The following is a 23,198-nucleotide window of genomic DNA, read 5'->3' as shown; positions in this document are numbered from 1 at the left end:
AACAGCTGTCTACTTACATGGGGGCCTCATCCCAGATGAGGTACGGGTACCCTCCAGCTCCCGACCATCTCGGTCCACACACCAGCAGTAGCCAGTGCTGTGGTGGCACTGGGTGGGGACATAGTGGCCATAGTCATCACATTCGGGTACAAACATCCCCTGCAGTGTGGGCCGCTGTGCGTCTGCTGCCCCGGCTGTTCCAAGGATGTGCTCTCGTTCCAGTTGACACCGGGTTTTGCTCACTTCTGTCAGTCAAACAAAGCAGACTGTCATTTGAGCCAAACATGGTGTGCCCAAATGCTACCTGTCAAACTTGGACCACAAAGGTAACCTGTTATCAATGGATTTTTATTCATTGTTTTCTTTTCAAATTTAAGGCAGCATTATGAGAGCCAGGGATGTAGCTCAGTTCATAAGAACGCTTGCATGCAAATGAGTCCTGGGCTCAGAAGTTCAAGGTCATCTTCAGCAATGAGTTCATGACTAGCTTGACCCTGTCTCAAAAAAAAAGACTTATTTTAAAAAGCTATACCATGCTATGCATGATGGCACGTGCCTTAAATCCTAGCACTTGAGAGGCAGAAACAGGTGAATTTCTCTGATTGCAAGGCCAGCTTTGTCTATATAGTAATACCCTGACTTTGAAAAAAATCAAAATTATCATTTATACATGTATTTTTCATTCCTACACAGTTCTTTTGAATTTTTTAATAATAAGGCAAAACAGACATAAAATAAAAGGGAACACTTTAAAGAGCAATTCGGTGGCATTTGGCACATTCACAGTAATGACCAGCTATGGCTGTTTACATCCGAACCATTTCATTATCCTAAAAGGAGACCTAGAGAGCAGATGCTGCCATGGCTTCCTCCTCCCCACCCTAAAGTTCCCAATCTCCATCCTTTCTGTGGACTTTCCCATTTTGTTTATTTCATACCAGTGACCATAGAACATGTGGGCCGCATCTGACTGCGTCCTTAGCAGATCGCCCAGGCCATCCTTGTTATGATGCCTGTCAAGTCTCCCTTTCTCTCAACAGCTGGATAATACTGCACCTTGTGGAAAAGCCACATATTTTCCAACCATGTTTCCACTGATGGATAGCCCTGGACTCCGTTCCAAGGCATTTTAAGTTAATCTTAAATTCTTCTTTTACCCTCTCAAGCTTCATGTGATCTACATCAAGTCCAAGCCAAAGAGTTTGGAGACGAAAGACCATGAAACACTTACCAGCTTCTTTATGTTCCCACAATAAAGGCCCATGTCTTCCATGAAACCTGGCACTAGCTAAGGAAGAGACACGTCTGCCCAGCACGGCTACACTTCCCAGAACGAGAATTCAAAGGGGCAGAATACAATGTCTCCAACATAGTCCTTACCCTGGAGTCCCTAGCAATTTCCTAAGAACAACAATTACAATAAAAACATTAGATGTCTACTTGTGAATGGGTCAAGCACCTGCCCAACATGAACCCAAGGATGCCGGGTGGGAGGAAAGCTCAGGAAGAGAAAACGAACAGGCAACAAGAAAAGGGCAGACAATGAGAGAGAAATAGAAAAAGGTATTAAACACCAGGAAAAGCCATGGCCTCTAGTCTCTATGTTGCTGTTGTCACTGTGGGAAATGATACTATAGCTTTTTCCCAGACCAAAACCCTGGGGGATCCTCAGAGCACTTATCTGCTTTATTTATATTATAAACACTTACTGGAAACTGCCAGGAAAGGCCTCAGAGCATACAGGTGGGAGGGAAGATGAGAATCATTTCTCAGGGAGTTCACAGGGAGGAGTGGTTCTTATGGAAACAAAGCAGAGGCTTACTGTTTGCCTTTGGGTCTGTGGTGATGCACAGCTTCATGGTAGGAAATTCATGGTAGAGGAAAATGAGTTGCATCATGGTGACCAAAAAGCAAGAATAAGAAAGAACTGGCATTTCAGCATTCCCTTTAATAACCTATGGCCTCCAACCCCACCTCCTAAAGTTTCCTCCCCTGCAATAAGTCCTCTTCCTCCTTCCCCATCTTCTTCATCTCTGTTGGGGATTGAGGCTGGGGCCTCACATGTGCTAAGCAAGCACCCGACTACTAGGCTGTATCCCCTTTCTACAGCAAAATGAAACAGATAAACAAAGCAGTGTGTGTGTGTGTGTGTGTGTGTGTAAAACCTCTTATAAATTATTTCAACATTATCCTTTGATAATGTTTATCTATTGTTCCTGTCTATTTGTTTTGCTGCCTGTTACTTCATAGCACAATTTAAACTAAAGTTCATCTTTCCATTCTTCTTGTTGCTAGATATTTAGATTGTTTTCTGATTATAAATGATACATAAACACTCTTGTACATTTCTAGTGCATGCCCTCTTGGGTATATAACCGGATGTTAGATTTCTTCTGAGAAGAACATTAAATAAATAAACCATCTTAGCAGATGGCTCTTATTGACATATCAGTGTCCTATACACATCCCAGACTACAGGTCTATATCTGTTTCTGTTTAGTAAACAGAGCCTTAAAGACGGGGCAAAAAGTCAGACTTTTAAAGGATTGAAACAAAAACTTAGACATCTGTTTCTCTTTGAACTGGAGATGTGAACCCAGCCCACAGAAATGATGAATGCTGGCTGTTTTCACAGCAGCTGGAATACCTCACTCAACTCAAGTGACCAGGACACTTCTCTGTGTCCTTCCCTCAAAGTCTGTGGGCAGGGCTATAGCCACAATCCATAATTTCAGAAACAGAAGGTGGCCCTCTTCTCCTCTGGGAAGATTTTTTTTCACTTTTTAAAACAGTGTGTGTGTGTGTGTGTGTGTGTGTGTGTGTACACATTCATGCACACAAGCCCATGTGAGAGAGCACATGTGGAGGCTAAAGAACAATGTGTAAGACTCTCGCCTCCCACCATGTCTTCTGGGGATCAGACTTAGGGGCAGCAAGCACTCTGCCTGCTGAGCCATCTCACCACACTTTCTTCCTGCTTCTTAGTTGCCTGTGAGGTAGCCATCTTTGCTCCATGCTCCCCACCACAAGGGTCTGCCTCATCCCAGCCCAAAGCAACAACATTAACAATGATCTGACATCATGAACTGAAGCAAAACTTCCCTTCTTCAAGTTGATACCTTGGGTATTTTATTCTCTTGACTAAAAACTGACAAAGACAGACACTGGGTATGCCTAGTAGGTTCTGTATAGCTGGCAGCCAACTATGCTCATTCGTTCAACTGCATTTCCTGAGAGTCTTACCAGTTCCTAGTCTCAAACCCAGCCTGGCTTGAGGCTTCTGGGTGTCTACATGCCAGGGAGGGTCCACTCAAGTCTCAGGTAAGCAGCAACTCCCAAAGCTGCATATTCAGGTCAGGTATCAGGTGGTGTAGAACATTGCGTACTTTACTTAAACCTTCCCCCGTCTTGGACCCTTCATCCCATCTCTGTCTTACACAGTCCATTCTCCAAGACTCCCAGCCTTCTATTGATTTTATGTCAATGTGGCTGGACCGTGGGATGCCCAGGCATTTGGTCACATCATCCTGAGTGATTCTGGAAGGCACTGTTTAGTGACACACTGTGTTCTTCCTGGTCACATCCAGTCATGTAAAGACATAAACAGAACACAGAAAAAAACTGTTCCTCTTCTGAATAAAGAGAACTCTTATCTAGACATGGTAGCACACGACTTTGATCCCACCATTCTGGAAGCAGAGCTAGGAGGGTCTCTGTGGGTTCAAGGCCAGCCTAGTTTACATAGGGAGCTCCAGGACAACCAGGGCTACATAATAAGACCTATCAAAGGGGAGGGGCAGGCAGCAGACAGACAGACAGACAGAGACAGAGAGGCAGACAGAGAGACAGGGAGATGGAGAGACAGAGAGAGAGAGAGAGAGAGAGAGAGAGAGAGAGAGAGAGAGAGAGATTGTTTCTGTCTGATAGCCTCCAAATGAAAAAAATCATTTGCCTATGTTTTTGATCAAGCCAAACATAAGCCTTTTCTGGGTCACAAGGCTGGGTCCAGCTTCTAGACTGGAATTCCACCACAAGTTTTCTTGGTTCTATGGCCTTTACACCTGAACTAAAAGATTATTGGCTTTCTTGCGTTTCCTGCTTCCTAAAAACAGATGCTAAGGCTTGACAGTCTTCAAAATGATAAGATTAAATTTCATATAAGTGTGTGTGTGTGTGTGTACATATATGCACATATATTCTCTTGGTTCTATTTCTCTATAGTACCCTGGTAAATAAAACTCAATGTCTAGTTTTTGTCCTGTGTTGCTGACTCCAGTGCCTAGGAACCAATACAATCTAAAATTCCAGCATGGCTTTGGGTCCTTTGAGATATCCCCTAAAGCTATGCACCATATATTTCTACACTAAAGCCTATGGTCTAATCTCCAACTTGCACAACTCAGAGAACTTTCCATGGGCCACTTCCTCACACCCTCTTCTCCCCAGGCCATCAAACCTTAGGAACACATCAAGAGGCCATCACGTCCTAAGACCCCCATCTTACCTCCAGGCATGCACCGGAAGCCATCCCCCTGATAGCCAGGCTTGCACTGACATGTAAAGGAGCCTGGTGTGTTGTAGCAGAAAGCATCAGGGTGACATCGGCTGTGCTGGCATTCATCCACGTCTGCAAAACAGCCACAGGCCCAGAGACCATGTGATTGCTTCCAGAATTTGTGGTTGATACAATAATTTAATCCACACACTCAAATCTATGTGAATATGCTTCTAATTAGAGATCAGGGACTCATTTAAACTCACTAAATGCTAATTTTTAAGACACTCATACGCCAACTTCTATCTAGTATATTTACAAATGTGTTTCATGTGACAATAATGTTTTCAGGAAACACTGAACACTGAAAAGAGAAAAATTTGCACTCTCAGATGTCCCCTCTTTATTGTAATAAGGAGCTCCTAGAAGTCTTGAGTGTTTACAGAGAAAAGTTATATAGTCAACAATAGAGAAACATTATCTCTGAAACCTTTGCTGAACTAAATGCAATGAGTTCAGTATAATGTTGTATAATTTTACAAACCAGGAGCCCTAAGGTACACTGTTAATTATTATTATAAATCCCTCTGGTAGCCAACTATAGGCTGATCCCAAGCCTGGAAAAATTCTATGATGTCATTTCTTCTCTGACTTCAAACTGGGAATTTCGCTTCTTGCACAGGTGAGTGCAAACTCATTACATACCGAGATGGGCATTAAGCTCTTCATAAGCAAGGACTGTTTGTGTTTTTAAATCAAACCAGCCTCACTTCCCAGGAAAAGGCAGCTATTTAACTGCTGCCTTGGAGTCAGGCCTAAGCAGGTCCCAAATGAGGACAACTATCCAAGAAAATGCACAGTTCTAGTTGCCGGCAAGAGAGAAAAGGCTACCCTCTTGTCCAGTGGCACAAGAGGAACACGTTTCCTTATATACAGGGTGTGTTGATGATTAGCGTGTAGTAAGTACTACCCAGGCCACCGTTTAGGGGTATACAGGGAAATTTGAAGCCACCACATACCTCGGCAGGCTCTGCCATCCCCAGAGAAGCCAGGCAGACAGGAGCAGGTGTAGGAGGAGCCACCCATATAGATGCACTGGGCTCGCTGGGGGATATCACAGTTGTGGAGACCAGTTTCACAGTAGTTGATGGGATGCTGGTCCTCGGCAGCTTAAGAACAAAAAAATGAAAAAAATTTCAGAGCTCTCTATACATCAGTAGTTTGGCTCAGAGATGCTCTGAGGAAGCAAAGTCTGGATGGTGCTGAGTCCAGACCATACCATTCTATATAATCACCATCCATACCATTCTATATAATCACCGTCCATACCATTCTATATAATCACCATCCATACCATTCTATATAATCACCATCCATACCATTCTACATAATCACCGTCCATACCAGTGAACCTAGGGTTTCAAGCTCCTGAAGTATTCTGCCAATGAGCTGCATCTCTAGCCCAGGTTAGCCTTGAATTTACTCTGTAGGCCAAGGAAATGTTGAACTGTGAACCTCAGCCTCCTAAGTAGCTGAAATAACAGGCCTGGGTTGCAGGCCTGCCTTGTTTTTGAGCAATGGAATCCATTATTCAAACAGCGTAAGCAGAATTTGATCTATAGACAATTGGAAGGCTGAGAGCCAGGGAAGAGGACAGGATTGCTGTAACTCCTCTGTCCTTCCTTGGCAGTTCCTTGAGGCACCGCCAAGGCCTCCACATGCTTTGTGAAACGATCATATCCAATTGCCTCATTTTGAAGACAGAGAGCTAAGGCCTGGGAGGCTAAGTTTCTTGCTGAGAACTGATGTCTGGGAGAAGACATTAACACTGCTCCCCTCCCCCACTCCACCCCTCACACACACACACACTCACACACACACACCACTCTCTAGTGAGTGTGGACTTAGGGAATGGGCAGACCCAGGTCAACCTGCCTCTTTCACATAGACCCCAGGTTAGATCTCAGTGAGATCTAAATCTTCACAGACCACCACCCATTCTGTGTCAATGAGGGATGACAATGGTGTTGCATTAAAAGCAAACTTTAGAACCTCCCTCAGAGCAAAACTCACAGGGAAAAGTCAGGCCAAGAAAACCGATGTTCTCTGACTAAGATAGGAAAAAAAAAAATAGTTTCAACACAGCAAGCTAAAATCTCAGCGCTGTGGAACTCAGGCCTGGCCTCCTGGGTGCACAGATGTTTGGGTCCCACTCAAATCATGAGAACTGTCTGTTCCTTCCCGCCCTACAGACACCGCCTCATCCAGACCTTAGCTCCTCATCCAAGCTCTGTGACGAGTGAAGGGAACACATGTATACTACACAGTAAACAGCCAGGGAGCACACAGGGACAGGACAATGCCTGGCACAGTTAGTTTCTGTTTTGACTCATGCAGACATGCATGCCCTGTTCGGCATGTTAGCTTGTAGATCTGGGAATCTCCAAGAATCTTAGTTCTTGGAACTTGGGCTGGGGATGTAGAGTGGGAAGTGTGCTTGCCGAGCATGTCTGAGGCCATGGGGTCCATGCCCAGTACTGAATAAACTGGGCATGGTGATGCACGCCTGCGATTCCGCTGTTCTGGAGGGAGGTGAGTTCAAGGTCAGCCCTGACTACACAGTGAATTTGAGGCCAGCCTATGATCATGAGACCCTGTCTCAAAAATAAAAAATGTCATGGAAATGCCATGTTATGTGGTGGGACGGGTGACATTTCAAAAACTTTGTTCTTCTTAACTGGCCCAGTATCTTCCTTATCAATATCAATCAAGATCATAATTGACCTAATGAATTAATAAAATCAATGTACTTTAGTAAGTCTTAAAAGTTTTGTTTTGGTTTGTGGCTTAGTAAATTAAGACTATAAATGGTATGCGGCTAAGTGGGATTTCTTTTCTGATGTTAACTCTTAAAGAGCATAAAGGTGCTTAAAGTCGACCCTTCACCATGAGTACCATGGCTGCTAATCACAGAGGATGGAGACTGAAGCATCAAATGTATGCTGGAAATGAGCCAAGCAAATGCAGAAGCAGCAAGTGCCACGGAGAGGCTACAGGAGAGGCTACGGCGGGGGAGGGGACGCATACTAGCCTGTGGCTGTGTACTTGGTATGAGAACACTCCTGTTCCCGGCAGCTGTGACCATCCAAGGAAGCAGAGGGCAGAGCTTCTTCTCATCCCCTTGTTACCAGCCCCTCTCTGACAGCAGGAACTGGATCTGCCTGCCCACTAGGATCAAAACCTGTAACCATGCCTTTCCCATAGAGCTAGTCTGCCCAGGAACATTTCTTGCAGAACTTACCCACACATATTCCTCGGTCTGAGAAGTGGTAGCCCTCCACACATTCGCAGCGGAAGGTTCCTGGGTGATTGTTGCAGATTGCATGGTTCCCACACCGGGAAGGCTGCTCTGAACATTCGTCAATATCTACAGTAAATTGTTGATTAAAAAAAAAAAAAGCAGACTTTTCAAACTTCATCAAACAAAGTCAAGTAGAAATCTATTTGAAGACATTTTTCTACATACCCAAAGTAATATAAAATAGACATAGTCTTTTTCCCTTTATATAACTTAGGATGCAACCCTCAGTTCATTTTTTTTCTGAGTGATGTATGTGTGCTTCCTTCTGAATAAGTTACCAAGACAGGACACACTTTAAAACAGGCCACTCACACTGCAATGGCAAAAACCACATTTGAAAAAGCAGATGTCTGCTCTTACAGAGGATACAGATTTGGTTCCCAAAGAAAAAGTAAGTAAATCTTGAAAATAAACTACCTTTCTACAGTTTTGATGAAAAAGAAAGGCTGGACAACATATGGCCAATTGAAGATTTTAATTACTTATTTACTTTATGTATATGAGTACTATAGCTGTCTTCAGAAACACCAGAAGGGCATCAGATCCCATTATGGATGGTTGTGAGCCACCATGTGGCTTCCAGGAATTGAACTCAGGACTTCTGGCAGAGCAGTCAGTACTCTTAACCACTGAGCCATCTCTCCAGCCCCAAACTGAGCATTTTTTAATGTTACTTAGGATTTAATGGGCTCAGATAGCAGAATAGTGGACTTTCATGTGAAAGTTCCACAGCCATCATTGTGGGTAATGAATAAATTCTTATGCCTTGGGGTTGAACAGAACTAGGTTTAAATCCTGCCTCCTCTTGTTATTGACTTATGCTGTCTGTACAGTTAACCACTTAGTCTCAGTTTCCCCATTAGGAAGCAAATATAATACAGTATGGGCCAAAGGAACGGACAGCACACTCAAGACATGTAGCCATGATTATAATAACCACACACCTATATTATACCCTAGTGCATTCTGGGAATATAGCTCTCAGATGGCCACCAAACAAATCTGGCTATGGCTTATCTATGAATACCAGTAATATGAGATTGGTTGGCTTAGATGACCCCTCATTATTCTATCTGTCCAAAGACATTTTAAAATGCAAGCACATAAGGTACTTCCTCCACTGGCCCCAAATTCAGAGAGTGAGTACACAATCTTCCCTGAGACAGGGTTTTAATATAACTGGATACACACATATATATGTTTACGTGGGGGTTTTATAATAATTGAAACTATTCAACCTTCTCCCCTTTCAAGTTTCCTAATGCGAACTGTTCACACCCAGAAAGCAAAGCATCCTAGGTTCACCTTTGATGGACAGCTTAACTAGTACCCTTCCTGGTTAGTTTAAAAAAAAAAAAAAGTCTGCTGACTTTTAGGCATTGCATAAAAGCTGCATTTGCAACATTAGCCCTGTTTATCCTGTATTTTGCCCTATAACATCATAAAACCGATGCCATTCAACTTTTAAAAAAACGTGTGTGTATATGTGTGTGTGTGTGTGTGTGTGTGTGTGTGTGTGTGTGTGTGTACACGTGACCACACGTGTTTAGGATCCTGGGCAGCGGATGTTGTTAGTGGAGAATAGCATGACCTGGAGCTGGGATTGAGGATGGGGGTTCTGCCGCCATCTGCCAGCTTCTGCACCCACAGCATAGAGCACAACCTGTCATGCTTACCACCTGCTCCCAGAACGCTCACAGCAAGTGGCTGGGCCCCTGTGCTGGGCCCCTGTGCTGGACTGCAGTCTGAAGGCTTAGACCAAACAGAGCGCCAGAACAGAACATCAGCTTTCCATCTAAAAGCCAGGGCCAAGTCACAAAGGGAACTTGTCCAAGCCCCTTCTTTGCTGGAAACATTTACAGAGATGGAAGATGTGTTATGCAAGAGCTGCAGAGGCCACAGCAGGTCAACAGGACCTTGGCGTCGTAGGGTCCAGGAGTACTGGGCCCACGCTATCAGGTCTGTAAGGATAAGCCAGGCTGGACACCACTGTTTCTCTAGGGACAAGACCCTCCCAGTATCCCCTCTAAGATCTCATAGTCTTTATAGTTTGTACATTGTTTGTCATGTGTGATTTAAATCTTTTCTGTTAACTGAGTCCATGTCCTTAACCCTTTGTTGATAGGCATTGTAGCTAGGTAACTGACAACTGTCTGTCCATAGCACCCCATAACATCTGCTTGAAGAGGATTTTTCAACATTTGGTCAACATCCTTTCTGAAGAGAGGAGAACCCCTTTTAACTGAATAGGAAAACCATGGATTATTTATTTTTATTAAAAATAATTATTTTTGAAGCCAGGTATCATCATGTCGCTCAGGCTGTCCTCAAACTCACAGCCCTTTTATTTCCCCCACTGTGTGCTGGGATCCCGGATTTGTTCCATACACTGTTCAGAATTACTTTTTAGTTGTTGTTGTTGTTGTTGTGCATGTGTGTGTGTAAGAGTGCACACATGCCACTGCGTGCATGTGGAGGTCAGAGGACAACTTTCAGGAGTCGGCTGAGGCAGGGTCTCTCTCTGCTGATTTTGCTGTGCCATGTACTCTGGCTTAGCTTGACCTTGAGCTTCCGAGTAGTTGGTTCTTCTGTCTGCCTCCGTCTTGCTGTAGTAGTGTTGGGAGTACAGGTGCATGCTTCCACAGTCTGCTTTTGACATGGGTGCTAGGATTTGAACATGGGCTGTGAGACTCGGACGGCAGTCATCTCACCAGTCCTAGGGTAAGCCTACTTCTTCTCCGCAGTGACTGGTCTTGGTACATGTTTACTCTAAGTCTCCACAAGTCGTTTCCTTTATAAGTGCCCTCCCTTTGTGGAGGTTATTGACATGTGGAATGCTTTCTAGAAACTCAAAAATATTCCCTGAGATATTAGCTGACAATGCTACTCTGGATTGCAATCTGAGAGATATGTGGGGGCCGTTGTGAACCACAGGTACATTACTAAGCTCTGAGATTCCCCCCCACCTCAAAAAAATCTCTTTTTTGAATCTTCTGATTCCATGGGAAACTCTCTGGGAGACCGTCAGCTAAAGCCAGCCTTGCTTTGCATGCCATGGGTCGTCTATCCCACCACAGACTTAAATCACAGAAGTTCACCCTGGTTCCCCTCTCAGGGATCTCCTTGGGTTAAAACCACACACAAATCCAGATGCTTAATGAAATTTCCTGTCAAAAGCCTCACGTCCAGATGCATTAACACCAGGCTTGTTCCGGCAACTCAGAACAACAAGGGGCCTGACTCAGGACATTCCACAGGGCGAATATTCCAGGACAATGACTGACCATGGACAAAAGCCAAGTGCACGCATGGCCACCCATCTTCCTGAACAAGGCTGGCCAAGGATCTCCAGGGACAGTGGCAGAGTGTACAAAGTCCTAGGGAGCAGGGAGCACCTCTGTGTGTCTTAAGAGGAGCACTCCCTGGGACCAAGGTCTGCATGAGAAGGGCACAATAAGCAACAGCAGACACATCTCCACAGGTGAGTGTAATCCTGATGGTCATCCAGACTAGACCTGGAATCACCTAGGAGACAAGCGTCCAGGCATGGCTGTGAGGGCTTTTCTAGATTAGGTTCACTGAGATGGGGAAACTTGTTCTAATCATCCACAGTACCACCCCATGGGCTGGGGCCTGGACGGAATGGAAAGGAGAAAGCTCAGTAAGAGCCAGTATTCATCTCTGCCTTCTCACGGACACCAACGTGACCAGCTGCTTTAAGCTCCTACTGCCACACCCTCCCTGCCATGACAGATCGTAACTTCAAACTGTGAGCCAAAACTAAAACCTTTTCCTCCTCAAGTTACTTTATCAGGCATTTTGTCACAACAAAAGCTACTAATAAACCATGTCCCATCACTATGCAGGTGGCTGATGACATTATACACAGACTAAGACGATATGGAGACCTAAAGGAACCCCTCATCCCCAACAGTCTCCACCCCTCAACTAGCATCTTCGTGACAGGGCTCCACGCACATAAAACAGCACCGTGCTGCTTCAGACGGTCCTGAGCCAATGTAGCCACTCGTGTCAGGGAAGACCTGGCCACTAACCATCAGAAGCAAGTCAGTTCTTATGACCCTTTACTGTGCCTTGTGAGCAGACGGGTATCGGACTGAGTAGTAACTGATACACAATGTCATCAGCAAGACACCCAAACTATCACATCACTCATATCCGTGAGCACAGAGCTCTGCTTGCCAAGTGTCTCAGGGCACCATGAGGAAGCATCCTGCAGGGAAGGTTGCTCCAAAGCAGCACCCCACCCCATGTCCTACATCAGGATCTGCACACCAGACCTGCCTCTTACTAGCAAGGTGGGATTCCAGACCTAATCCAGCATGATTCCAAAATCCTGAGCATCCTGGGCTTGCCGGGGCTTGTTCCCTAGACACACGGGGATGAAGACAGCAGCCCATTGCGCTGGTTAGATACTTGTGAGCACACTACTCTAGATGTAGAAAACTACATCTAGCATTTCTCCTCACTAATGACAGCTTCAGTTCAGGTTCAAGCGGCACTGGGTAAAGTACCTGACACTCTTGGCCTTAGCAAGGAGAAACTGTCCTTTGGTGAGAGATTAACATTCAGTTACCGACAAATATCATGCTGTCTACATGAAAGCCTTTGAAATTAAATTTAAATAATAAAATAAATGCTACTAGGAGGCAGGGTTCCAGAGGCTCCAGTGGGATACCTGAGTTACTCACTGGCTCACTTTAATGTCTTTCTCAGATTAATTAGCCTCAGTTTCTATGAAAGAAAAAGCAATACAGATAGCAGATGTTGACCAAGTTATAGAGAAATTGGTGCTTAGGAGCTAAATGGGTCAGCAAAGCCCTTGCTGTGTGTCATCGTAGAACCCGCACAGAAAGTAGGGCATTGATGCTCATGCTTGCAATCTCTGCAGCCCCTGAGATGCAGAGATGGGATCCCTGGGCCTTGTAGTATAATTGGTAAGCTCCAGACCAATAACAAACTCTGTTTCAAAAGAAGTAGACAGAGTTTCTAACAACAGCGGAGATACTCTCCGGCTATATGCATACAGTGACCCTACATATGTATGTTTATGCCAAAAAATGGAAAAATGAACTCCTGTACACTCTGTGTAGACAGTACTGTGATGTAGCTGATACGGAAAACAGCATGAAGAGTCCTCCAAAGTCTAAGCACGGAATGATCCACAGAATCGCTTTGGGGATTGTGCAAGCAAAACAAAACAAGAAATAAAACCTGAAGGCAGGAACTTCACACCCATGTTCACACCCTGTCTAAAATAGTCAAAAGGTAGGTGCATTATGTTCACTCACAAGGGACCACCAACAGGTTCTATAGAGCACAGCTGGCTGGGCCTTCTGAAGAAAAGGTGCTCTCTTCATCTGAATGGATGGATAAGGAAAAAACTATCATGTGGTACATGACACAATGGAATAGTATTCAACCTTCAAAGGAAAAAAGAGTCTTACACAGGACACAACATGGATGAGTCTTGAGGTGAGACTTGCACACACAACCTTGGATCTTGAGTAAAAGAAGCCAGTGGCAAAGGATAAATGCTGTGGGTCCCACATGCATAAGGTTCTAGACTGGTGGGACACATCAAATGGTGGGACACAAAGGAGTTGCGGCTGGAGACGCCACAGTGTGTTGGGAGCTGTGGTCTAATGAACATGGTTGGTTGTACAAGACAAGAAGGATCCAAGGGAGGATGACTGTGACAACTTCACAACCATGTGAGTACGCTGAGTAGCACTGAACTGCATACTGAAAAACAGCTAAAAACAGCCAGACAATGTACACCTCTAATCCCACTGCCTAGGAGGCAGAGGCTAAGAGGCCTTCAGTTTGAGGCCAACCTGGGATCCTCAAGGAGACCCTATCCTAAAGCAAAAATAAAACCAAACAAGGAACTTTGCTCTGTTGCTGAGAAATAGGTTAGGGCTGATGATGAAAGGGGCAGAACCCCCTGACGTTACCAAGGAGACAGCAAGGGGCATACAGAAAGCATACACAATCCAGGTATGCCTTTCATGGTATGTTTGCATGTCACACATTCAGCACATTCATTCTTGTTCTATACACCCAGCTTTCTGGTTTACAGAACCTATAGGCTTCCTCCCAGCCTGATATCCCAGCACCCCACACATCAGACCCCAAAGTAGTACCATAGCAAGTCTGCCCGTCTCCTCGGAAGCCAACGGAGCATTCGCAGGTGAACTGTGTTCCAGGGCCAGGGCGGCAGGCTGCATTGCTGTCACACCCATGGGTGCCGATGTAGCATGGATTCTGAAGGGCATCAGGGGAGCCATCTGTGAAGGTAGACACAGTGTTCAAGAACCTTCCAGAAGCAGCCCTCCTGCCACAGGAAGTAAGGCCACTACTGCAAAAGAACAGAGTAATGAGGACCAGGGCCTCTATGTCATACTACAGTACTACAATGGGACAACCAAGCTATATATATATACACACACACACACACATACACACACGCACACACACACACACACACATATATACACACATACACACATCCACACACACACACACACATATATATGTTGTGTATATAAATATATACATATATGGGAGATATGTGTGTGTATATGTGTGTATATATGTGTATATGCGTGTGTGTGTGTGTGTGTGTGTGTGTGTGTGTGTGTTAAATGGGAAATGTTCCCCATAGGCTCACGTATTTGAATAATTGGTCACCAGTTGGTGGCGCTGTTGAAGGAAGTTGTGGAATTTTCTTGGGAGGTGGCTTGCTGGAGGAAGTAAGTTACCAGTGAAAAACCTTGAGCTGGCCCAACCTCCAGTTCACCCTTTCTGCTTCATGTTTGTAGCTGAAGACACTCTGCCAGCTTCCTGTCCCAGCCCCCTGCTGCCGCACCTGCTGCCCACCATTATGGATGGCCTCTCTCTAGAACCCTAAGGTAAAATTATCTCTCTCGGTTCATGGAGAGATGGCTCAACAGTTAAGAGCACTGACTGTTCTTCCAAAGGTCCTGAGTTCAAATCCCAGCAACCCCATGGTGGCTCACAACCATCTGTAATGAGATCTGATGCCCTCTTTTGGTATGTACAAAGACAGCTACAGTGTATTTACATATAACAATATGTTTCATAGGATGTCTCACCTTTGGGCTGGAGCAAGCAGGGCCCATAGGGAGCAGAGATCCAGAGTTCAATTTCCAGCAACCACATGATGACTCAAAACCATCTGTACAGCTACAGTGTACTTACACATTAAATAAATAAATACATCTTTAAAAAAATTATCTCTCTCTCTCATAAGTTGATTCCAGCTCTGGTATTTTATCACAGAAACAGAAAAGCAACAAATATGTCTATACACTGTAGAATACTAGTTAGCCATGAAAAGAAATGCCATCCTTTGATTCTGACTACATGGAAGAGCCTAGAAATCACTGTGTTGAATGAAAGTAAGTCAGACACAGAAAGATAAATGTTGCCCGGTCTTAAATGTGAATGCTAAAAATGTTGATTTCACAGAAGGAGCAAGAATACTGCCTACCTGAGGTAGGGAAGGGTTGAGGGTAGGGGGAGGCCAGTGGATGCTTAACAGGCCAAGAGTACAGTGGATGGATAAGGTCTAATGCTTTGTGGCACAGTGGGGTAACTAAAGATGACAACAATTAATTACACATGTCAAAATAGCTAATAGAGAAGATTTTGAATGTTCTCAACACCAAGAAATGATACCTTTGGGGATGGCCATGCCCGTTTCTCTCCTGTGATCACTGCTCACTGGATATGCCTGTTGAAATTAGTTAGCTCATATCCCACAATATGAACAATTACCAATGTGGTCCTTTAAAAAATAATTGCTTTAGTTTTAAATTTTAAATAGAGTTTTTAAAAACATTGTTCCCTAGAGCCTTTGGTTGGTTAGCTCTGTGAGAGAACTCATCAGGATGGCATTCTGCCCTAATAGCTCATGAATAAATAGCCCAGACACCCCCATGAATAGGCCTTTGGTTGAATGAACAAAAGCAGGTCTGTTTGCCAAGAGCCACTGATGACCATGTGTTTTTTTCTCTTTCATAGGATGTCTGACCATCATTTTCTTCTATAGACAGAGAGCATGAGACTAAAGACCTAAATCCAACAGGCAGAGATTGGCAGGTATGAGTGCAGAGAGTACAGAGGCAATGCAATGCACAGTCATCGCCAGCCTGCAGGAGCCCCGTCCTCCTTACCCCTCACAGGCCCGATGGAGTTACTGAGGGCATAGCGCAAGATCCTCTCCTCCTTGTTGTACAGGACAAACACGCTGTCCACAGAGAGCTGCTGGGTGCTGGGCAGGGCTGGCCTGGAGTCATCGTGGGCACACTCCTGGAAGGTGATGGTCTGACGCCACTGGTAAATATGGGTTTGTGAGGGTGCAGCACCATCCTGATCAGGCCCCGTCACTGTGTACTCCCGGGTGGAGGAGGAAGTGATCACTGAGGTGTGGGAGACAGACAGACAGACACATGTGAGGAGCTTCATCAAAGACCTTGAGGACATCAGTAGCTGCTCCTGCCTACAATGAAATCGGATGACAGGCCTGCTGGAGCAACTTACACAGGACCACTTGTTTGTGCTTGTAGTCCTGTCGCTTTCTCCTCCCCTGTAGCAGCCCCAGCGATGACTTTCATTAGTACTTGCCGAATCCTATCATCTAGAGACAAGTCTAGAGACAAGTGAGGTCCAACAGAAGGAAAAGCTGCTCAGGAGGAGGCACGCCTGGACTCGCCCCTCCCACCACCACACGACTCGCCCCTCCCACCACACGACTCGCCCCTCCCACCACAGGTCAGCTGAGCTTGGAACCGCAACCTGGTTCTGCCTGCTTTGGCCTCAGCTTCTTTTTCAGAGGGAACTGTGCTGAGAATCTTGGGAGGTCGCGTGTGCAGATTACATGGAATCTATATGATCAACGGCATTTGAACTGGTTTCCATAGAATTTCTCACTCAGGAATCAATAAATAGTGGTCGCTCCCAACCACCTTAGATTAAACAGCTCTGTGGTATTAAAAGATACAATGTGGAATGTTTTGTAGCAGCCAATTTTAGAAAAATTATCAAGAGCAAATCTTATCCAAGGAGAGGGGAGAAAGTCTCCCCACCCAGGAAAGGAGCAGTGTTAACCCAGGCAGCAAAGTCCTCCATTCCCCGCCCCTCTTTATTAAGTATAAAGGACCCTTTTTCTTTCTGAGTTCTGCTGCAGCCTGCTCCAATCCAGAGCCAGGAAAGCCAGAGGGTAAATAAAACATCAGTGTCCGCTGTCTCCCCACCCCACCCCCAGCTCCCCTGTGCTGGCTGCCAGCAGGCCATCTGGCTGCAGGCAGTCTGGGGACCTCAGCTCTGTCTCCCCTCCTTCCATTGGCTTCCAGCCCCTAAAAGGAGAATGAGCAGAGGCCAGGCCATGAGTGCTGCATGCCTGGATGATCCTTAACAGTGGCATTATTTAAAGCTCATTCTGTTTGACTCAGCATCTGTCTAGGGATTGAACCTCAGAAAAGGGTCAGAAAGCCAGGCTTGATAACGCAAGCCGGCATCCCAGCTACTTGGGAAGCTGAGGCAGGAGGATTCCAAGTTCAAGGCCTGCTTGAGCCATAGGATGAGTTCAAGCTCAATCTAGGCAACTTAGTGGCACACTTGTTTTGTTTCAGTCCGGGACAGAGGGCTGAGGTGCCTATTTAACACGTCAAAGCAGACAGATTCTCCTGCCAGTTACAGGGCCGTCCTGGCTGGAAACCCCAAGCCCTACCCTGACCCCTGACCGCTCCAGCCCAGGGGCTGGGCCGTCCTTCCCCAGCTGCTCTTCCCTGTAAAATCCCTGTAAAGCCATTTATGTTACCTGCTCTCTTCCTCTCTTCGTAGCTCTGGGCCTCCTGGTAGCTGCACCTGGTTTCCCCCTCCCCCACCTCCCTTCCCCTCCCCCTCTCCTCATGTGGCACCGCTCCCCTCTGGACTCTGCCAGATGTCTCTACCTCTGACTGTGCTTTCCTGTGTATCTATAAAATATACTTTCTCTTCCACCATACCTAGGAGCAGTCGGATCCTTTCCTTTTCTTTTTCTTCTTTTCATCTAATACTAATTTAAAAATGAAAAAACTAAAACTTTATTTAAAAAAAAAAAAGAGCAGGGCAGTGGTGGCGCACGCCTTTAATCCCAGCACTTGGGAGGCAGAGGCAGAGGCAGGTAGATTTCTGAGTTCGAGGCCAGCCTGGTCTACAGAGTGAGTTCCAGGACAGCCAGGGCTACACAGAGAAACCCTGTCTCAAAACAAAAACAAACAAACAACAACAACAAAAAGAGGTGCTGAGGGTGTAGCTCAGTGGCAGGGCATTTGTCTAGCCCTGTGTGTGCACAAGGCCCAGGGCTCCATTCCCAATACTGCAGAGACAGAAATGTGGCCAAGAACTTGGGAGGTGACTCAGCATTGCAGAGTTTGCCTGGGGAGTCAGTTCAGTCCCTAGCAGCATAAACAAGCAAACAACAGATGGAAATGTGGTCAAAATTCACCATGCAAGAGGTCATTTCAACTCAGTGGGGGAGGGGGAACTAGTGTCATTTATAATTCTCAGACTAGGAGGACCACCAGGAGGATAACAGAGTCCCTTAAAAGGCCTTTCAAAGCCACTTAACGAAACCAGTAAACAGTCACGATTGCATGTAATAATGAAGTACAATTGATTTACACGGAAATGACAGGCCAAAGACTACATACTGGGTTTTCTAGGCTAAATACCAGAAGCCAGATGTGCTGGCTCATACCTGTAATGCCAGCATGTGGGATACAGAGGCAGGAGGTTGACTTTCAGTTGGAGACAAGTTTGGAATATAGAGCTTTAAAAATAATCCTGACTTTCTAAATAGTTTTGATGGGACTATTAAGAAAATGTTCTTTTCCTTAGGAAAGAGATGTCTGAAGCATTAAGCAATGACCTATGAGGATAGTTAGGGAGAAAGGTGTGTGTGTGTGTGTGTCTGTGTGTGTGTGTGTCTGTGTGTGTGTATACAGGTGTGTGTGTGCAGGTGTGCGTGCAGGTGTATGTATGCATGCATGCATGTGTGTGAGTGTGAGTGTGTATGTGTGTGTGTGTGTGTGTGTGTGTGTGAGTGTGTGTGTGTGCGTGTGTGACTGGGTATGTGTGTGTGATAATATACATTTCCTAAGGCAGATGTAGGAACTAGCCAAGCTGAGTAAGTGGCAGATAGAAGCTTTTGTCACTCTTTTCAGCTCCAAACAAATGCCAAAAAGAGAATAAGTGTAAAAACTATAAATAAATACATTATAATAAAATTTTGAATTATATAATAGTGGTGACATATAACATTAATATAGATGGTAGACTCTAGGGGAAAACTTACAAAAATATATTTAAATCTAAAAGTTGTATTCAGGCTTATTTCCTGGAGTTCTTTTGTGTCATTTTGTTTCCTTTTTTTAGACAAGGTCTCATGTAGCCCAGGCTAGCCTTAGACTCAGTGTGTACCTGAGGATGATCTTGAATTTCTAGTCTTCCTGACTCCCCTTCCCAAATGCTAAGAGTGCAAGCATATGATACCTGGCCTGCTTTGTGTAGTGCTGGGGATTGAAGTCAGGGCTCCACACATTCAATATATGTAGGCAAGCCCTCAGCCAACTGACATCCTTCCCACTACATTTTCTGGGTGTTGTTTTGGTTTTTGCTATGTAGCTCAGGCTGGCCTGGAACTGCAGCACTCACTCCCCCTAAGTCAGCTTCCCAAGGGCAGGAATGACTGGTGTGCTCCAATATACCTTATTTTCTTGTTTTCCATTAAATTCTCTTCAAGTGTGTCTTCTGTTTGTACTTAGGGAGAAAGAGATTACAGTAAAGACCAGCCTTCTGTGTTTACCATTACAGATCCCACGGAAGGCCTGCGCCAGGAACCCCAGGTCATCGCAGTGGGTGGGCACATGCAGACTGACAGGCTGCCCTGACAGGCGACTCCGGTCTAGGACTTACCTGAGCTGGAGTAGTGGTACAGCTCGGTGTAGGGCTCAATATGCACGGTAGCACCATAGGGGATGTGCGGCACTCGGCCTTCCAGTTCCGTGTTGATGGTCAGGTGTCCATGTTCATCGATACCACTGAACTGCTGCTTCAGGACCAGCTTGCCTGGGTGCCCCAAGAAGGTCACCTCAGCTTGCCGGGTGAACTCACCCCCTAGAAAGTAAGACAGGCCTGTCACCCTGCCATCCGGCAAGTATATCCTCCTGCTGGCCCTAGGTTCAAGAAGTGAGAGGCAGGCAAAGAACTCATGTGCCCTGGCTTGTTTAACTGAGCTAGACTCAGAGCTACAGAGATTGTGTGGTGTCTCTCCTATGCAGAATCAAGATTTAAATTTATATGTTCAGTATTATATATTCAAATATATTATGTATTTGTAGGACACATCAAAGTAGAAAGGAGAACATGAGAGAGGAAGGAAAGAGCTAAGGGAAGAGGGAAGGGCACAATGATACTTGTGACATGATGGGAGTACTGGGGGAAGAGCAGATGGAGCAGGCAAGTCTAGTGAGGAGGAGGCAGGGTTAATGTGCCCAACTCGAGATAATGGGTGCAGGTCCTGGAAATAATGATGGACTCTATGCTGACTATGTTATCAGCTTGACAGAAGCTAGAGTCACTGGAAAGGAAGGAGCCTTAATTGAGAAAATGCCTCCATAAAACCAGGCTATAAGCAAGCATATAAGGTATTTTCTTAATTAATGATTAATGTGGGAGGAGACAGCTCATTGTGGGTGGTGCCACCCCTGGGCAGGTGGTCCTGAGTTCTATAAAAAGGTAGACTGAGCAGCCCGTGGAGAGCAAGTCAGTGAGCGGTACCCCTCCAAAGGCCTTTGCATCAGCTCCTGCCTCCAGGTTGCTCCCCTGTTTGAGTTCCTGTCCTGACTTCCACAGTGCTGTGGAAATGTAAGCCAAACAAACCCTTTCCTCCCCCAAGTCGCTTTGGTCATGGTTTTCATCATAGCACTAGAAAGCCTAAGACAAAGACTCTTCCATCCCGGGCTCCAAGCAGCATCTACATGGAGCTGATTTTCTCAGAACACAGAAGGAGACATTGTGACATCAAGGAGAGATCCCCTCAGTGATCTGCCCACACATCTACAAAAGACTCAGCCTGCCTTACAGGGCATGGCCTCTGAGAGCCTCCAAAGTTTCCTGGTACTCACAAGGATGGTGTTGCCAGCCTCTTTTTCCTGGAGATATGAAGATGTCAAGCCATGAGATGCATGAGTTGGTAACGCTTGTTCAACCTTGGAGACTTTTCTATGTTTGTGTGCAGGTTTGTATGTGTGAGGGTGTATCTGTGTGTTCAGGTTTGTGTGCATGGTTGTGTGTGTGTGCATTGTACACTTTTGTACACAGGTGTACTGGTATGTGATAGGATGTGTGCATGTTTGTGGGTGTGGGGGTATATCTATATGTGTAGGTGTGTGTGGCAGCCAGAGGTCAGCCTTGGATGTTTTTCCTCAAAAGTTATCTACATTGTTTTTTGAGGCAGAGACTCTCACTGGGTCCTGGAGGTCAACGAGCCATTGGGATGGCTTGGCCATCGAGCCAGCCAGCCATTGGGATCCCGTCTCTGAGTCCCTAAGGATGGTATAATCAGAACATGCTATCATCCCTGGCCCTTTATGTGGGTTCCAGGAAATGGATACAGGTGATTATGCTTGCAAGGCAAGCACTCCAATGGCTACGTTGTCTCCTCAGCACCACATATGGGGACTTCTAAATCCCCATCAAGAAACCGTTGCTCCATCAAAACATAATTCTATATTGTCTCCCTTAATGAATATTCTATACATGAATTTTTCCTTGTCCTTATTTCTGAAGAACTTCCTGAGGGGAACTTTCTGAGGGACCATCCACAAGTGAAATGCTTCCAGGTGTCTGCAGACAGTTGCAAACCCACTCATCCTCAGACCTCCCTGTGTAGCCCACTCGCTTTAATTGGGGGTTTCAATTACCAGTGATGCTGAACCCATTCTTGAATCCATCCTGCTCCACTGCAAACATCCATCCAATGATGCCGCCAATGGGCGCCAGGGGAAGCAGGGAATACCCGACGGTTTCAGGGATGGTGCTGATGGCTGTGTAAGAGCGTCCATGGTTCATCACCACGTAGGAGTGTAGGTCAGTGTTCTCAAACACCACGGGGACCTGGCTGTTCCCCACAAAGATCCTTCCCTTCACCTTGCCGTTGACCCTCTGTGGAGAACCTGGGCCAGATGCAAAGGGAGACGGTGAAGATGGTTTTCCCTACCTCCAAGAGAGGAATGTGTCTATTCATTAGGAAAGCAAAGAGATGGCATTGCTGTGGGAAATGGTTTTGGGGGAAATAAAAATACTTGTACCTGTGATTGTGTGCCATAAGCCCCCATTATTCCAATGCTCCTCCCGCCTCTGTTGCACATGGCTACTACTGGGCAGAAAGCTAGGTACCCAGCACTGTGCACCAGGGGCCTCAGGGATCCTAATACCTCTCCTTTCTCCCACATGACTGATAATGGACAGAATAAAAACTTCCCATAATTGTGCATCACAGGCGTTAAGAGTCCCAGCACTACATAACCATAAGGACCTAGGTTCAGACACTAGCATATAAAGAGCCTGGTGTGGCAGTTACACTTGTAACCTCAGCACTAAAACAGACAGGAAAGACAAGAGGACCCTTGGGCCTGGCTGACCAGCTAGACCAGCTGGAGAGCCTAAGGTTCAGTGAGAGACTCTGTCTCAAAAGAGTAAGTGGAGAGCAGGAGAGGGAAATACCTGATGGTGACCTCTGGCCTCCACATGTGCACACACACACACACACACACATACACACATACACACACACACACATTATACTACAAAATAAGAAAAATACTGAAGGAAGATGTAAAGCAAAAGGTCAAATAAAGGTCACCTTACATTGCTGAAGTCTGATACAGAATTAAATTCTTTGGCGTTTTTTCCTTTTTTCTTTTGGCATAGGAGCTTGAGTAAGGGCTTTGCCACTGAACTCCACCCTGGCCCACTATCAGCCACACATGATATATCTTATTTAGTTTTCTAGGTTGTGACTGATCAGAAATATGGGCTCTTCCCTCCTCCCAAGCACATGGCTATGTTCCTGGTAAACACTATCCTCTGAGGAGAGCTGCTGAGTGGGTCACCCACCAATCAGGACATAGCTGACGTGAAGTAACTCTGTGTCCACTGTGTCACTACACTGGGGATCCTGTGACCACTTTCATGCTAATGGCAAAAAATGCATTCCAAGAACATTAGAGAAACAACAAAGAAGCCAAG

The 23,198-nt window shown here is 45.6% G+C and overlaps 1 protein-coding gene across 1 annotated transcript in view; it reads right to left on the bottom strand.

Moving 5' to 3' along the window:
- The window catches only part of Nid1 (nidogen 1), a 68,842-nt gene that overhangs the window by 12,103 nt on the left and 33,541 nt on the right, over nt 1-23,198 (bottom strand). The window contains exons 6-13 of the mRNA XM_052156849.1: nt 21,872-22,123; nt 19,868-20,063; nt 16,079-16,329; nt 14,024-14,167; nt 7,797-7,922; nt 5,515-5,664; nt 4,505-4,627; nt 18-245 (exon numbers count right to left, since the gene is read on the bottom strand). Coding sequence (XP_052012809.1) covers nt 18-245; nt 4,505-4,627; nt 5,515-5,664; nt 7,797-7,922; nt 14,024-14,167; nt 16,079-16,329; nt 19,868-20,063; nt 21,872-22,123 — 1,470 coding nt within the window. The remainder of the gene's footprint in view (nt 1-17; nt 246-4,504; nt 4,628-5,514; nt 5,665-7,796; nt 7,923-14,023; nt 14,168-16,078; nt 16,330-19,867; nt 20,064-21,871; nt 22,124-23,198) is intronic.

Source organism: Apodemus sylvaticus, chromosome 14 (genome assembly GCF_947179515.1).
Source record: "Apodemus sylvaticus chromosome 14, mApoSyl1.1, whole genome shotgun sequence".
Classification (NCBI taxonomy): Eukaryota; Metazoa; Chordata; class Mammalia; order Rodentia; family Muridae; genus Apodemus; species Apodemus sylvaticus.
Note: the sequence above shows the minus strand (reverse complement) of the source record. Positions and strands in the feature narration are given on the sequence as shown.